Here is a 19,228-nt window from a genome sequence, read left to right as displayed (position 1 = left end):
ATTGAGAGAAGGAGAGAGATGGAGACGAAGGTGGCTGAGCGTGTGGGAGAAATAAAATTCAAGGGGGGGGGGGGGAGCGTGTCTTCTGACTTCTTCTTCTTTCTTCTTCTTATCTCAGTTACTTTATACATATACATATATATATATATATATATATATATATCTCTTATTTCAATTATTTAAAAAAAAATCAATGTAAAAATGTTTAATTTAATAACTAATTATTTAATTAAATTAAATTTTGCGTTACAGATGGTATTAGAGCAAAGGGGTAGTTACCCTCGATCCTCGGGAACTCTCGTTTATGAATGATTGTGGCGAAGTAAGACTCTTTACCCGAGGGCTTGCTGAATTGAGGGACGGCGATAAGTAACGCCTCAATCTCAATGAGTGCTCTGATAGGTACCCGTTGTTGCCACAGGCGCAAGGCCCCTAAGGGAAAGTGACAACGCCCGAAAGGGGGGTCGTTACAGTATATATGTATATATATAGTATCAGAGCCCTGTGAAAAGATTACATACAGATACAGATACAGATACAGAATACAGAGTACGGTACCATCGTTAATACAGAGAGAGTGCAATCACATATCTCAGATAGTGTGTGGGTACCGTCAATCGTGCTCGGAGAGTATGTAGCTCCCTAGTTCGCTGGGTTAAGGGGGTCGGTTTAACGAGGTAGCAGCTAGTCCCGCGCCTAGGAGAGTACGCAGTTTGGTCGGGCTGAGGTAGTGTAGAGTATATTGACTTATCTGGAGGGCCGACCAGATTAAGCCTCGCCTACGAGCCGCACGACCCTGTCATGAGGGGTTAAATCATGACATACAGAGTTCCAGGGATAAAGCACAGTTATGTATATGTATACAGTTTTATTGTATTTGATAAATATAGTATGATATTAGCAGTATGAAATGTAGAAAACTCAGATGATATAATTATGTTTTAAATTGCGAAAAATATAAGATATGCTTTACAGATTTATCATTCATTATAGCTCAATTGTTATTTAAAGTATATGTTAACACACACTAGTAATAGCATATTTCTACTCACTGAGCGTCGACTTACCCCATTACTTTAACATTTTTTAGGTGAGCCAGTTAGGTGAACAAATCAGGCTCGTGGATAGAGAGTTTACTTGGTTACCCTGGTTATAGGGTAAGTTTGTACAGGGTTTTGTGTTTTGGGGTAGATATTTCTAGAGAGAGATGTATTATATAGCTATGGTTTAGAGATACAGATTCCTGGTATTGTATGATATTTACGGTTGTATGACTTATGTTTCCGCTGCGTAGAAATGATTGTTGTATACAGGAATACCCCGGTGCCTTCCAAGGCTCGAGTTTCATAGCAGGGGATATCAGAATAGTTCATTTGTAAATATATATAAAAAAAGATATAAATTTTGAGGTCGTTAAACAAAGAATTATAGTAATTAAATAATAAAAGAAATGAGAGAAAATGATTTTTCAAAAAGGGGTATCAGTAGGGTCTCGTCGACGAGTGCAGAGTGCTTGTCGATGAATAGGCTTCTTAGGCTCGTTGACGTGAACGCGTGTCTCATTGACCAGACATTACTTAGAGGGCTGATTTCAGGGTCTAAAACTCGTCGACGAGGAGTAAGTGTTTGTTGATGAACTCCTTTCATAGACTCGTCGACGAGGTGACGTGTCTCATTGACAAATCGGTGTTTTATAAATATGTCAAACTCGGGTTTCAGCGAAGGAATTTCATGCAAGGTTTTTTTTTTTTTCTCTCTCTCTCTCTAAAATGTCTTCCCCTCCTTATCTCTAAGTTTCAGGCTTCGTCCTTCACCGGTTCGACGATCGGAAGCCGGCACGCTACTCTTAGGAAGATTCTCTTCAAATATGCTGGAGTAGTTCATCGGTTGGGCCAACTTGGGCACTATCCCAAAATCTGGGTTGTAACGCCCCAACCCGCCACGTGGGTTCAGGTGCCACTTTAGTAACATCAGTGTACCTGATATCAAACTCATCATATAAAATGCAGTGAAAAAAAAAAAACAATCTCCAAAAAATCCATTACCAGAGTTCTTTGAGTTCATACAATCATATTTCTCATCCTAATAAAATCTAACATCTTTAATGAATTAAAATATACATTTTGATAAGTTGCTATAGACTATATATCTTAAAAAATAAAATAAAACATATATAATATTTTGGTCCATTTGGGTAAGTGATAAATTCATTTTCTCAACTCTAAAAAAAATTCCTTCTTTATTATTTTAGATTTATTTTTTGTATCGCATTTTTTTAATCAATATGGACTTTAATATAAAAACATAGATCACTTTGTTTGGCGGTTTGACCCTCTATAATTATTTAGGTTCAATTGGCCAAAAAAAATGTTCAATTGCTTTGAATTGGATTGATAATTTGGATCTTGGGAAGCCCTTCTTCACTCTATTTTCACTATTTTCAATAGTGCACTTAAATCTTCAAACCGCTTGCGAATTCAAATAATTCTTGCCGCCACAGAGATTCGGAGAGAGTCTGCGAGAGAGAGAGAGAGAGAGAGAGAGAGAGAGAGAGAGAGAGAGAGAGAGAGTACGGAAATGGATACCAAGAGCCCAGAAACATGTCCGCACACGGCGAGCATCCGTAGAAACCCTCACCGGAAGGCCAGGTCTACGCTTTCCACCACCACTGCTCTTCCAAATCCGCTTTCTTCGAACACTGTTTCTTCTTCAACTCTACCTGACAATGTCGTTACTTCTTTTCCAATTGAAGACATACTCTCTATCGAATTCCCTCAAAACCCTAAGCAAGATCCATCCACATCCTCTGTCGAAGCTGAATCCTCGCAGAATCTCAAGGTTTTTCTAAGAATACGCCCCATCGCACCGCTGCGGAGTTCGGCAACCAACGGCGGCGATGCTCAGAGTCGCACTTCTCGAGGTAAAAACGCGTGGCCTCAGAGCCGGGCGGCGAAGAACGGCTCGAGGGATAAGAAGAAGCAGAAGAAGACTGAGGTTTGCATTACGGTGAACGATTCTCAGTCCGTGACTCTCACGCCACCTCAGGCGCTGCAGGATTTAAAGAGAACGAAATCCGAAGTTTTCAGTGGATTTTCTCATGTCTTCCCGGCCGATTCTTCGCAGGTTGTTGTGCTTCATTTTCTCTTTTTTTGTTTGTCTTTGTTCAGAAAATCAAGTAGAAGGGAAATAGAATCGTATTCTATTAATTATGATTTATGATGCTTTGGTTTCACTGTTTTACAAGAAATTAGAAAATAAGCTAAATAACTTCAAAGAGCTGCAGTCTCGAAGCTTGCTGTTTCATCAATTCCTGAATTATGGAAAATTTGTCACATTCACTTGAGCTTATACTTTTAATGAAAAGATATCTTTCTGTTCATGGCATTACTCAGAAAATTTACTGTACTGTTCAAATGTATTTTTCCACGAAGTTTTGGTTTTTGGAAAAAAAAAAAAATTAAGTAAAATGGAGACAGAAGTGAAGTCACAGAACCTTATTCCTTTGTTTATGATGTTTGTATTTTGTAAAAAAAAAATTAGTAAGCCACCTAAATAATGTCCAAAACTAAGAGTTGCAATCTTGAAAGTTTTTATTTTGTCAATTTCTAAATGGTGGAAAGCTTGACTCAGCATTATAATTTTAGTGAAAGGATCATTTTCTTTTCAATTTCACATTTCACAATATTTTAATGGCTCAATCTAGATTTATCTGCAGAATGAAGTTTTGGTTTTAAAAACAAAATTAAGCCTAAGGGACATAGAATCTCATTCTCTTGTTTATGGTGTCTTATTTTTAGAAAAGATTAGAAAGTCAGCTAAAAAATGCTAAAGAGCTGCAGTCTTGAAAGTTTTTGTTAAGGGAAGTTTGAGACTCAACATTCTAAGTTTAATGAAGAGATCACTATCCGTATTGCATTTTTCACCAAATTTTTTAGTCAATTATTCAAAATTTGTCTCCAGAATGAAGTTTTGGTTTTAGATAAAATAAAACAAAAGAGAAATAGGATATCATTCTCACTTTGGTTTTGGAGAAATTTTGAATGTCACCTAAATAATGTCAAAGAGCTGCAGTCTTGAAGGTTTTTGTTCCATCAATTTTTGAATTAAAGAAGTTTGAGACTGAATGTAAGAACTTTAATGAAGATATCACTTTATGAATTTATTCCAAAATTGTTTCCAGAATGAAGTATATGAAAGGATGGTGAATCCACTGGTGGATGATTTCTTGAGGGGTGTAAGTGGAATGCTGGCTGCATTGGGGCCTAGTGGCTCTGGCAAGACTCATACTGTATTTGGAAGTCCCAGGGAGCCAGGTATGGTACCCCTTTTGCTTCGGCAGATCTTCAAGAGGACTTGGGGGAATGAATTGAATGATTCTAAGACATCAAGGTAATTGTTTATCTTTTTTAAACAAATGCTAACTCTTACCTATCTTGTTTGTATTTTGATAACTTATCAATATTAGTCATGATGCATTTAGTTTGATCACATGGAACATGTTTACCAAAAATGGTGCATGAAATAACTGGAAAAGTAAACCACACAAAATCCCATTATTTTTTAGTTGTAGTGCTGTACCATGTAAGTGGCTGAACAGAGTGAGATTCTAAACATGTAAAGGAGAATGTGCGTGCCCGATTCACTGCAAGATCATAATGTTCCCTATGGGTTGCCAAGAAAAACGCAGGAGAAGGCACACTTTTTAAATGAATATTAGAATTTTAAAAAAAATATTTGGAAACTAAGAAAATGAAAACTTCTTTCACCTAAGCCCATTGGGACAAATTGGTTTAGTTGTTCTTGTTGAATAATTGGGTGAAATGGAAGACCTAAACTCAATGATAGGTCACTCCCTCTATTTATAACATATGTCAAGTACAACGAGAATGACCATAATGCCCTTACTAACTCACACTTATTACTAATAAAACTCTAACACATAGTAATAATGCTAAATGACTAAATAACCATTAACACTCCCCCTCAAGCTGGAGCATATGTATCATATGCATGGTTTTAAATAAAGGCCGTGACCATAACGGTTTTTTGGGTTATTGATACCATTACACACCGTGAAATCGGTGGGAAGAAAAATCACGACTATAGTGGCTGTTACGGACCGCGACTGTTGCGTAAAGGCCACTATGGCTGTTACGTGACCGCTACAGGACTGTTACACCAAAAAAAATTATTTTATTTTTTACTTTTTCTTCTCACTTTTTCCCTCTCTTTCATAAATCATGTGCCATGTGGTGAGGGGGAAAAGATTATAATTAGGATGACGATGATAAAAAATTTACTATTTCTTTAAATACTCATAAGAGATGCATTAATTAATAATTTGAAAATACTAACTTGTTAGGAAAATATTTTATTTTGATAATATTAGTAATGTGATATTATGTTACATATTTTTCAACTTCAACCTTCTTTCTTTTCTAGCTATTTTATATTTGTATTATTCATATGTCTTATGTGTCTAATAGATTAATGGAGTGTATAATGTATTTTGTTTTATTAATTAATTTAGCACACATACGACTTTATCACAAATAAGAACTATGAGAAGTATAAATACGCACACACGTAATTTTTCTATGAGTGGTGGTTTAAAACAAATGTAAACTTACTGCCCTTACCAAATAACTTAGTTACTTGAATTAAAGGATCCAAAATACACTAAAAACTTTTTCTAAGAAGGCCTAAGAGCTTAAAACATGCAAGTATGCTAATATGCACAAGGTTGTGCGTGTTTCAAAAAAATTCATAGCCGTTACACCCTCTTCCTGTTATGTAACATCCGCTACTCCCACTTCCCATTACACCTATTACCGTTACGTTACGCTACCCGCTACCGCGATTTAAAACCATGATCATATGCCTTTAGCTTGTTACAAATTAATTTCACATGAGCACCTCCCAAGGCTTAAGTGAACAAATTAGGAAGCTGAAACTCAGATTTCACATGAGTGGTTGTAATGAGCTTTTGTACAAATTTCTTTGGAATAAAGTGGCAATCAATTTCAATGGGCTTTGTCCACTCATGGAAGATCAGGTTGGAGGCAATATGAACAGCAGATCGATTGTCACACATCAACTCCATAGGTTGAGAATGCGGAAAACCTAGTTCTTTCAACATGTTCTTCAATCAAACAAGTTCACATGTAATGTGCACCATAGCCCTATATTTTGACTTAACACTTGACTTGGCCACCACAGTTTGTTTCTTACTTTTCCAAGACAACATATTACCACCGACAAAGATACAATACTCGGTTGTGGATCTTCTATCAAAAGGTGATCTAACCCAATCTGTATCAGTACATCCTTGAATATGTGTGTGACCTTGATTCTGATATAAGAGAACTCTCATAGGTGCACCTTTGAGATATCTCAAGATGCGAATTATTGCATCCCAATGACTTTTTTTCTGAGAATCAAGAAACTGACTCACAACACTTATTGCGAAAGATATATTTGGCTGAGTGACTGTGGGATAATTCAACTTTCTAGCAAGTCTCCAATATTGTCATGGGTTGGGCAATAAATCACCTATATCTGGCATAGTAGTCAAAAGCGTGCCTGAGGCGTGCCTAGGCGTGAGGCAAGGTGACCTTCAAGAGGCACAACAAGGTAAAGTGAAGCGCATTGAGACTCAAGGTGCAGTGAGTCGTTCTTTGATGAAAATGCAAGGCTTTGGCAGACATAGCCAGAACCAGAGCTTTTGAACCAGCCCTTGCCCTAGCCAGAGGCTTCAACTTGAACTAGCAGGTCCAGGATTTATCTTTGAGCCTTCGAACCAGCACAAAACACCTTCGTCTTCACATCTCCAAGTCTTCGAGCCTTCCCCAGCAAGAGAGCCTTTGTAAGAGCCCTTTGTCTTCGAGGTTTGAGCCTTTGAACCAGCACAACCTTCATCTTTGAGCCTTCAAACCAACGTGAAACACCTTCATCTTCAAGTCTTCTAGTCCTCGAGCCTTCGCAAGAGCCCTTTGTCTTTGAGGTTTGAGCCTTCAAACCAGCATGACCTTCATCTTCGAGTCTTTGAGCCTTCCGCCAGCAAGAGAGCCTTCGAACAAGTGAGAGGCTTTGAGCCAGTGAGTCGTCATCGCCAATCTTTGTGAGTCGTCAGGCTGCTTCAAACTTGTAAGTCTTCTTCTTTTTCTTCTTCTTCTTCTCCTTCTTCTTCAGTATTTTGCTGCTGCTGTTGCCTGCTTCTTCTTCTTCAGGGCTCAGTATTCTGCTGCTGCTGCTACCTGCTGCTTCTTCTTCTTCTTTGTGTTCCTCAGGGCTCAGTATTTTGCTGCTGCTGTCTGCTCTTCGCAAGTTATAGATTAACTTGCATTAAGCCATTAAGTTAATATTATATAATATGTAATTAATTATGTAGTTTAATGCAAGTTTATAATTAATATATAACATTTTTTATTGAATTTAGCTGCTGTTTTGTTTGGAAATACAGTATGCAAACTATACATTTTTCTGAATTTATTTTATTTATCAATTTAAGTTTATTTCTAAAATATAGTATACATTGCTTTTGTATTTAGGATAATAGGGCTTAAATCTTACTATTGATGTGTTCATATATCAATTACCCATCAAATAGGCATTGTACAAAAATTTAATAATTGTGTGCCTCACCTTCTCGAGGTGGGCGCCTTCGCCTTGCGCCTTAGCTCCAAGTACCCTTTGTGCCTTGGTGCGCCTTGCTTCTTTGACTACTATCATATCTAGCACTAGCTTGCTATTAGGATCTGTAGGTGTATCAATGGGTTTGGATCCCAATGGTTCAATCTCATCTAAAAGATCAAGAACATACTTCTTTTGTGACAAGACGATTCTGGTACAAGATTTCGATACTTTTATACCCAAGAAGTACTTCAATGGTCTCAAATCCTTTGTATGAAACTTAGTCTGCAGGATATGCTTTAGGCTCTAAATACCTTGATCATCATCACCAGTAATTGCAATATCATCCACATACACAATAAATAGAATCCTTCTAGATGGAGTAGGACGATAAAGCAGAGTGATCTACTACACACTGTTGAAGGCCAACTCAAGTACTACAGCACTGAAGCAACCAAACCATGCCCTCGGAGACTGTTATAAACCATATAGTGACTTCTTGAGCAGACACACTGAGCTTGACTCTCCTTGAGCAATAAACCCAAGTGGTTGCTCCATATAGACTTTCTACTAAGGATCACCATATAGGAAAGCATTCTTCACGTCTAACTGGTGTAGAGGTTAGTGATAGGCACCGCTAAGGAGATAAACAAACATATTGAGACAAGTTTGGCTACAAAAGAGAATATGTCTGAATAGTCCAGGCCATACACCTGAGTATATTCCTTAGTAACAAGGTGGGCCTTTAATCGAGCCAAGGAACCATCTGGATTAACCTTCATAGTATACACCCAACGACAACCAACCACAGAATTATCAAGAGGAAGACATACCAAGTCCCAAGTATCATTATCCTGTAGAGCATGCATCTTTTCTATCATTGCATTTCTCCACCCATAATGGGATAGGGCTTTAGAAATATACTTGGGAAGAGCAACAAAAGATAGGGTACTAACAAAGCAGTAGTATGAGGGTGACAAGAAATCATAAGAAACAAAATTAGAGATTGGATGGTAGGTACAAGTGCGTTTACCTTTTCGAACAGCAATAGGAGGATCAATCACTTGCGGAAGAGGATCATCTGACGAGGAAATTGGAGGCATAGAAGTGGAAGCTGGAGGAGGCTCTCCTCCCTTGAGTTGTCGTGTGTACACTTGTAGATTGGAATGATCCAAGCTATGAGAAGGACTCAAACTAGATGAAGATGTAGGAGGATTAGACGAGGGAAATAAGTTAGGATTGGGAAGGCTAGGCAGAGGAAAAGACTCATCAAGGTTGACAAAACTCAAGGAATCAGAATAGTACGGTGTAGACTAAAAAAAGATGGCATTAGCAGAGACAAAGAATCGACGTAAAGTGGGACTGTAACATTGATGTCCTTTTTGAGTGTAGGAATAACCTAGAAAAATACATTTGATAGCATGAGGATCCAATATATCCCTTCTTGGATTTAACTGATGAACGAAGGATGCACAACAAAATATACGAGGAGGAAGGGAGAACAAAGGAGCCTTAGGGAAGATAATTGAATATGGGATTTTACCACCAAGGCTAGAAGATGACATTTTATTGATGAGAGAGCAAGCAGTGAAAAAATCATCACTTTTAAAAAGCTTTGGTGACATTCATATGATACAAAAGGGTTCGAGTGACGTCAAGAATATGTCTATTTTTTTCTCTCAGCAACTCCATTTTGTTGTGGAGTGTGGGCACAAGATGATTGTTGGATAATGCCAGAGTTTGTCATTTAGGTAATGAATTGAGTACTGAAGTACCCTTCAACATTATCATTATGAAGTATTTGGACTAGCATATCAAACTGAGTTCTTTTCATGACCCCAAATCCGATAGGGTTTGAGGTGCGACTTTTCATAAATATTCTATAAGTGATGTAATGAATATAAATAGCGGAAGTAAATAAAATCTCAAATACTTTCATACCAGAGTACTAAATAACTATATTTATAGGAGTTTCTTTAAATATCAGAATTAACAAATTTTAAAACTTCCAAAACATAACACCTAATCACATCTCTAATTGGTACTATACTAGCACTTACTAAAACAGCTTTCTCTCTCTCTAATCCCGCCCCTGAGCTCTCTTAGCCTGAGTTCCAGTATGCTCCTCAAAGTTATCTGTAAGGTAGGAAAATAATTGGGTGAGACAACACTCAGTAAGTAAGTGAGATTATATCAGTGTGTGGCTAAGATGAGCTTCACTTGTATCATAATTTCGTACTAGTAAACTTTTAATGCTATAACTTCAAAACTGCATTTGAAAAATTGTAAAAATATACATAAATTTCTGTAAACTGTAACTGTAAACAGTAAATTGTAACCGTAATATTTGTATAAAAACCTCCCTTATTCTTGTTAACTATAAGTCATGTTTACCTCATGACTGTGCGGTCTGAAAATTGGACTTAGTTGGCTGGCCGACTAAACTAAATAAAACTGTAACTTTAACTATAAGTGAGATTTTCCCTATTAAGTCTTGGTCTGGAACGTGTGCACTCTGGAGAAATCCACTGCTCTGTAAACAGTGTGGGTGCACTCTGTAAATTATAAATCGTAAGTTACGGTATCGAGCATATGTAACCTTGTAATCTCTGAACCATAAGGGTTTTTAAAACATACCATTATAATTTATGCAATAAAAATAACATCATGAAAATCCTATTTGTATCGTAAAACATGTAACATAAATAATAAAAATAAGCTCATGCCACGCGATCCGCATGCTAAAAATATTTATTTTGAATAGAATATTATAATACTGCAAATTATCCAAGAGAATTAAAATATTCCTGAACAAAAATAAACTCAAGTATATTTTATAACAAAAATAAAACATAATCCAACTCAATTAAACTCGAATATATTTTATAAAAACTAACATAATCAAACTTACTTACACTGATCTATTCCTCTAAAATGGTCAAATATGATTTTTTTTTTAATCTTTGAAAATGAGATTGGAAAGAGTGGGAGAGTGAGAATTTTAAGTGTATAAAAATTCTCCTTCCACCACAAAATCTTTCTCTCATTTTTCTTTCACTTCCTCTTTGAAAATTTTCTATGAAAATCAATTGGGAAGCTCTCCTATTTATAGACAGTTTGGGGGGGGGGGGGGTGTAATTTTGCAGGGGGTTATGTGGATTGCATGCAAGGGGGGAAAGAAGGAGAGACGTGTGGGATTGTATGGGGGGAAAGAAAGAGAAACGTATGGGATTGGATTTGGGGGGGGGCTGTGCGTAAGTGGAGGGGCCCTATATGTAGCGCGGGGGGGGGGGGGTTGTAAGTAAATTGGGGGCGGGGAGACATTAAAGAGTGGGGGTGTGTATATGTTTGGGGGGGGGGGAATTCAATTGCAGGGGGGGTGTATTTGATACTCCCCATCATCATCATATATATATATATATATATATATATTATATTATTAGTTATATATATATTACCATATATCCATATACACACACACACACACACACACACACATATATATATATTACATTATTATTTATTTACATATATATTATTATTTTTTTATTATTAGTTTTATATACTTATCATATATATATATATGTTATATTACTATTTATTCCATCATATATATAATATATAATATATATATATTATATTATTATTTATTTATATGTACTCCATCATATATATATATGTATATATATATGTGATGGAGGGTATATATATATATATATATTATATTATTATTTATTTATATGTACTCCATCATATATATATATATATATGTATGTATGTATATTATTTTGTTATTTATTTACACACACATATATCTATATTATTTTATAATCTATTACCCTACTCAACTTGTGTATATATTTTTGGGGTTGTTGCATCATTCTCTTCTTATAAAAATTTCGTCGTCAAAATTTGCTAACTAAAAACTCAATGGAAATCTGTTGCATTATAAGTATCTGGTTTAGTGTCCAACTTTTAATCTAGCCTCCCATCATTGAAATGATGTGGGTATTTCTGGCGTATTTCCTCTTCTAGTTCCCACGATGCTTGCTCAATGGCATGGTTACGTCGGAGTACCTTTATCAATGGAATTTTCTTGGTATGCAATTCATGATCCTTGCTGTCTAGAATCTGGACTGGTACTTCTTCATATGATAAAGTATCGTTGACTTCCAACGACTTATAGCTTATCACATGAAAAGGGTATTAAATATACTTCAGCATTGGAATGTGGAAACATCATGAATTTTTGATCATGCAGGAGGTAGTGCTATTTTGTAAGCGACTAGACCAATTCTCTCTAATATTTCGAATGACCCAATATATTTGGGGCTTAACTTACCTTTCTTTTCAAACCTTATAATTTCTTTCATGGGAGCCACCTTTAGAAATATATTGTCTCCCACTTCAAACTCCAACTCTCGTCGACAGGTGTTAGCATAACTTTTTTGTTGACTCTGAATTGTTTTTATTTTATCCCGGATGAATTTAATCTTCTCGAAGGTTCTTTGTATAATCTTTGGACCTAAAAGTCGTCGTTCACCAACCTCATCCCAATAACGGGGATTGGCACTTGTGACCATATAATGTTTCATAAGGTGTCATCTCTATGCTTGATTGATAGCTATTGTTGTAGGCAAACTCAACCAAAGGCAAGTACTGTAATACCCCAACCCCGAAGGGTCTGGGATATTTACTTTTTATCATTGATTTACAGCGGAAGTAAATAAACTCAATTATTATTAAACCAGAGCGCTAATTAACCGTATTACAATAATTTATTTTCAAAAAAAAGAAAAATTACACAATAGATAATCATCTGGCATCATACTAATATTTCTAATAAATCCTTATTTTTCTATCCCACCCGCATGCTTGCTATGCGTGATTTCCAATATGCCCTTCAGAGTCATCTGAAATGTAAAATATGATTAGGGTGAGACGACGCTCAGTAAGTAAATAAGATTATTATTAGTGTGTGGCCAAATGAGCTTTTAAAAATTTCGTAAAACAATATTTAATACTATAACTTCAAAGCTGCTTCTAAAATAAATGTAAATCTAAAAATTTCTGCATAAAACTTTTACCATCAACTATAATAGTAAAATTTAATAACCATATACTATGACCATTAAATTAAACTTTTAACTTTAAAACTATAAAAATATTTAATTATATACATACATATACTTTTCCTTATACGTTTCCTTTAAATCGTCATTTAGGCACAAGAATGACCATTTTCATATAAACTTATACTTTTCCTTCAAATCATTAATAACTCTATACATGTAATTAAATATGTATAAACATATATTGTAAAAACCACCCTCAGACCTATTAGCTGTAAGTCATGTTTACCCCCATAATTGGGTTGTGTTGTTCGAAGACTAGACTTAGCTGGCTGACCGACCAAACTAAATTAACGTACGTAAACATTAAGTGAGATTTTCCTTATTAAGTCCTGGTCCGGAACCAAGTGCGCACTCAGGAGAAATCTACTAACATAAATAACCATTCTGTAAATAGTGTGGGTGCACTCTGATTCATTTAAACTTTAAGTTGTGGTACCGAACATCTGTAACTTTGAACTTTCTTTGTCATAAGAGGTTTTAAAACCATCTTATTATAATTTTTGCAATTTAAAATAATATCGTGAAAATCTCATCTTTACTAATATTTTCATGAAACATGCAACATAGAAATAAACGCATGCCACACAATTTTCGTGTTAAAATATTTTTTTTTTCATTTTTTTGAATAGAAAGACATGCTAAAAATTACCCGAGTGGATTTAAACATTTCTTAACTCAAAAATAAATGCAAGTATATTAAAGATAAAACTAGTATAATTAAATATGCGTAGAAATAAACTCAGGGGAATTTTATAAAACTAACTAACATAATCGAAATTTACTTTCAAATAAACTCGGGTATAAATTTTAAATAAAAATCTAACATAATCAAATTTACTTACCTCTTCTTTTACCTTGTGTTACGAACACAATAACTATCTCTAAGAAATGAGATCGGAAAGAGTGGGTGAGTGAGAACTTACTCAAAAATTCTCTCTCCACCACTAATTCTTTCATTCACTAATCCTTCTCTTCCTTTGAAAATTTTTGTGAAAAATGAAGGTTGAGAGCTTCCTATTTATAGACAAATTTTGGGAAAGAAGTGGAATTTGTAAAAATGTGGGGAGAGGGGTGAAATTATAATTTTTTTTTAAAATTAAAGAATGGGTAAGGGATGAACTAGGTATGAGTTGAGTATGGGATAGGGATGGAGGTCATGTGAGAGTTTTTGCCACCACTTCCATTTAATTTTTAATTAATTAATTATTTTATTTTATTTTTTAATATTTTTTAAAAATCATTATTATTATTATTATTTTTAAGCCATGTTTTAGTTTTTTTTTTTTTTAAGAATTAAATTCAAATTTCGAAAACTCATGTGGGCCCCCACATGGTCTTGTGGGCCCCATATAACTTCGAGACCCAAGTGGGTCCTACGTAACTCTCATAGTCTTCATACGGTTTTATGAGCCCTACACAGTTTCGAGACTTATGTGGACACCTACACGGCTTCAGGACTCATGTGGGCCCACATGGTCTTATGGCTCCACATAGAATACCTATATTATTATTATTTTATTATATATTTTTATAAATTATATCAGTTAAAACATTATTTATGTACTTATTTACGTATACAAACAGTGTCTACTCTGTTTTATCCTATGAAATTACATTTTGACCAGGCCAACCTCTAGGGAGCGACTGAGCCGCAATGGTCTCTGAGCACTCGCTTAGACAAGGTCTTTCTTAGGCATCAAACATGGAATCAAGGATCCTAACAGAGAAATATTTTCATTTTGATACTAATTAAATGATCATTATTATTATTCTACTTTTTTTTTTTTTTTGGGTTATTACAAGTACTGAATTCAACTTCTTTTAAAATCTAGCACACATACTCTTAGCATATCCTCCAATATCTGAATTGTTCTCTCCGATTGTCCATCAGTTTGAGGATGAAATGCTGTGTTAAAGGTAAGTCGAGATCTCAAAACTTTTTGCAAACTTTTCCAAAATTGAGATGTGAATCGTGGACCTTGGTTCGATATGATGGACATTGGTACGCCATGTAGCCTAACTATTTACTGAATATACAACTCTATAAATTTATTTAGTTAACTTTGATTGAAATAAAATGAGCAATTTTTGTTAAACGATCCACAACTACCCAAATGACATTTTGCCCATGGAGTGTTTGTGGTAACCCTATCACAAAATCCATAGAAATGTGCTCCCATTTCTACTCAGGAATGTGGAGTGGTTGTTGCGGCCCTGTTGGTCTCTGATGTTCAGCTTTCACTTGTTGACAAGTAAAGTACTGTTCTACAAATTGTGCAATCTTTTTTTTCATGTTATTCCTCCAAAAAGATTCTCGCAAGTCCCAATACATCTTTGTGCTTCCCGGATGCACTGTATAGAGATATCGATGAGCTTATTTCAGAATTGTTCTTTTAATATCTTCATCATTGGGCACGCATAATTTGGTTTGAAATCTCAAAATCCCATCATCTGAAATATTGAAATTCGCCTTCAGTCCATTTTGTACCTTACCCATAATCTTTACCAATTCTGTATCTTTCATTTGTGTAGCCTTAATCTTTTCCATTAAGGTCGGTTGGATTACCAAACTAGCAATGAGAGTCTGATTATTTTCCTCCATATTTCAATACCAAATATATAGGGGCACTTACAGGTAAAAGCATGGAAATTGTGAATACAATGATTAGAAGAAGAATTTAATATAATTTGCCTTCAAGAAACTAAGTGGGTCGGGGAGAAAGCTAGAGAAATTGATAAATCAGAATTTAAACTTTGGTACATTGGAAAAGAAAAAACATAAGAATGGAGTAGGCATTATTATAGACAAAAACTTAAAAGATAGCGTTGTGGATGTAACTAGAGTAGGGGATAGAATTATAAAAATCAAGATGGTATTAGGACAAGAGATGCTAAATATCATTAGTGCTTATGCTCCTCAAGTCGGCTTAGCAGAAAATCTTAAGAGACAATTTTGGGAAGATATGGATAGTATTATACAAGGCATACCAAGGACTGAGAAAATATTTATAGGAGGAGATCTGAACAGACACGTTGGAAGAGATAATAAAAATTATGAGAGGATACATAGAGGATATGGATAAGGAGACAAAAATGAGTCTGGGGAGATGATCTTAGACTTAGCTATGTCATATGATTTTAGTATAATGAATACTTGCTTTAAGAAGAGAGAACACTTAATAACCTTTAAAAGTGGACAAAATAGAAGTCAAATAGATTTTTTTTTAACTAGGATGGTAGATCATTTATCATGCAAGGATTGTTAAGTTATTCCAGGTGAAAGCCTAATCACACAACATAGAGTCGTAGTGTTAGATATATGTATTAAAAAATGGAAGAAAAATGATAAAATAAACCAGTGTAAGAGAACTCGATGGTAGAATCTAAAAGGAGAAAATATAATAAAATTTAAAGATAAAATGATCAAAGATGGCGATTGGACCATAGAGGATGGGATAGATACAAATACTCTTTGGAATATATTAGCTAGCTCTATTAAAAAGATAGCAAAAGGGATTTTAGGTGAGTCAAGGGGAAGATTCTCGAATAGCAAAGAGAGTTGGTGGTGGGATAAAGATGTACAAAAAATCATAAAGACAAAAAGAATTTGGTATAAAACGTGGTAAAAATGTAGAAACAGAGATAACTTTGAAAAATATAAGGAGACAAGAAAAGATGCAAAAAGGGCCATTAGTGAAGCTAAATATAGATCATTTAATAGTTTGTATGATACATTAGGTACAAAAGAAGGGGAAAGAGATATATTTAAACTTGCTAAATATAGATCGTTTAATGACTTTCGACTTAAAGCGTCTACTACCACGTTGGCTTTTTCAGGGTGGTAGTTGATGGTGCAATCATAATCTTTGATTAACTCTAACCATCTCCTCTGTCTCATGTTTAATTCTTTTTACGTGAAGATATACTTGAGACTTTTATGGTCTGTAAAAATCTCGCTCCTTTCACCATATATAGATAGTGTCTCCAGATTGTAACGTCCCGACCCTCTACGTGGTCCTGGAGTGCTATTAGTCTATTCATTTACCTGGTAATCCACATACTAATATCATCTACGTAGCGGAAAACATAAATATAATCTCCACAAATATAATACTAGAGTTTACTATTCCTAACCATATTCCAAATTAATTATTCACCACCTGTACTCACATATATACATGTCTCCAAAATATTATCCACAAATACCAGTATTCACAACTATTCATCTACTTGAAAACTTCAATACATAAAACATAAAACATAAAATATACATCTCAAAATTAACATAAAAATATACCATTTTCTCTTTCTATTTTCCCAAAAATGTTATAAAACCTCAAGCTCTCTAAGCTCGATCTCGAGGGAATCCTGAAAAAGATAAATTCATATTCGGGTGAGACACATCTCAGTAAGGGAAGAAATAATATATTAAAACAGTGTGTGACTAACATGAGTTTATATAACAACATAATATTTAACATTTGGAAATTGTTAACACAATTTCTAAAATCATTCTCTGAACCTAATCAATCACATGCAAAAAATTTAACCCACGAGATTACCCAAGGATAGGGGTGATTACCTGCCCATACAAGTAACACCCTTCTACTCTGATACTTAGGCAACCTGAAGGTCACAATTAAAGCACACCGGGGCACCCACCTTACTCAGTAAGCCCTCAAGTATTAAATTGATCTCGTACTCACACAGTTCAAACAAAGGTTTACTAGCGAAGGCCCCAAGGATAGGGAAATCTACCCTCCCATACAAGTAGGTTCCCTCCACCCTAGTACATTATGCAACTACTGCTACATTTGAAGTTACTAGCGCACTCGCCTTTCTCAGCAAGCCCTCAGGCGAAGAGTGTGCCCCGCCCAATCGTAACATGTTCTACAAGCATAGATGCTTCTAGTATCATAATACATTGTTCTTTCTGTCATTATTCAACCATTCACATATGTTCATATTCATAACTTTAACATTTCATTTCATTTTACTTTAAGTGATTCTTTCTCATTTTACATTGTTCACATTTCATATTTTATTTTCGTTTCATTCATTTCCATTTTCATTTCATTTCATTACATACCCAGCATCTTTTAGTTGTTTTACCTAGCATCTTTCTGTTGTTTTACTCAGCATCTTTCTGCTGATTTACCGAGCATTTTTCAGCTGCGTCTTTAAGCTGTTTTACCCAACATCTTTCAGCTGTTTTACCCATAATCTTTTAGCTGTTTACATGGTTGCATTAACACACACAAGTAGCATAGTTTATATCATATTTCATTCTCAATGCATTACTTAACTTGCATCTCATACATTTAACATATATTTGCACAGAATTTATATTTATTCATGTCACACAATTTAGCAATAAAATTCATACATTGCCTGTAAAATAAGCCAACCAACATTTAACGTTTATATACCGAAAATACCTTTCATTTCTTACATAATTATCTTGAAAATATTTTCCACTTTCATCAGTTCATTTTCGCATATACGTATTTAATAAACAACCCTAAACTCGGAAAAACATAATTTAAACGGTTAGCATTTTAAACTCATACCGAAACATATACACGTATATATAATAAAATTTATTTTCCATTAAATTCATAAAAATTCTGGTTTAATATATATTTTTCCCCTAACCTGATTTCTTGAATTAAGCCAACAGGAATCCCGAAAAATACATGCGACGCTCACCCGGATCCTGAATCAAAAATCCTAATTCCATTTAATTAACCCTAAATAAAATATTATTTTAACATTTCCTAGGCTCATAAATTCTACATAAATAATTATACCTTTAAATATAGCAAATTTATCAAATTTTCCAAATCCCACTCTCGCTTTGGAGTGGGGCCTAGAAAACCCCAATTGAAAATTTACTCACGTCAAAATGACGATGATCACGACTAGGACCTCGTAGTGGTGCCTGATTGTTGATTTAACGGCAGATTTAACGAGAAATTGAGAAATTAGGGAAATATTACCTTACCCTAGGAATGGTTCCTATGTTGCTCCCACAACAAATCCGCTCCAGTAGAAATTTCGGTGGCGGAGTTAGGAACCCAACGGTACCTTCCGTTTTCCGATCGGCGCTCGTTAGGCCGACAAAGTTAAAGAGAGAGAGAGAGACGGAGACGGAGAGGCGAGCGACAGAGAGAGAAGGAGAGAGTGGATGAAAGCGCAGAAGCTCTCATATTTCTTCCTAAAGCTTACTTCAGGAAGTTCCTTTTAACTTACTTTATATAATAACCAACTATATACCTATATATATATTTAAACTTTAACTTATATATATATTTTATATATATATATATATATTACAATAACTTACCTATATATATATATATCTTATTTCAATATATATATTTTTCTTATCATACTATTCATTTTACTTGTTAATTTAATTAATTAATTTAATAATGTTTAATTAATTAATTATTTTTAAT

General features: G+C 34.8%; 1 protein-coding gene across 4 annotated transcripts in view; it reads left to right on the top strand.

Annotated features, from left to right (window-relative positions):
• The first annotated feature begins 2,443 nt into the window (after positions 1-2,443).
• The window catches only part of LOC131161451 (kinesin-like protein KIN-6), a 49,072-nt gene continuing 32,287 nt past the window's right edge, over positions 2,444-19,228 (top strand). For all 4 annotated transcript variants that reach the window (XM_058117203.1, XM_058117201.1, XM_058117202.1 and 1 more), the window contains exons 1-2: positions 2,444-3,123; positions 4,181-4,389. In XM_058117203.1, coding sequence (XP_057973186.1) covers positions 2,578-3,123; positions 4,181-4,389 — 755 coding nt within the window. In that variant the 5' untranslated portion in view covers positions 2,444-2,577. The remainder of the gene's footprint in view (positions 3,124-4,180; positions 4,390-19,228) is intronic.

This window comes from Malania oleifera, chromosome 8, assembly GCF_029873635.1.
Source record: "Malania oleifera isolate guangnan ecotype guangnan chromosome 8, ASM2987363v1, whole genome shotgun sequence".
Lineage (NCBI taxonomy): Eukaryota > Viridiplantae > Streptophyta > Magnoliopsida > Santalales > Ximeniaceae > Malania > Malania oleifera.
Note: the sequence above shows the minus strand (reverse complement) of the source record. Positions and strands in the feature narration are given on the sequence as shown.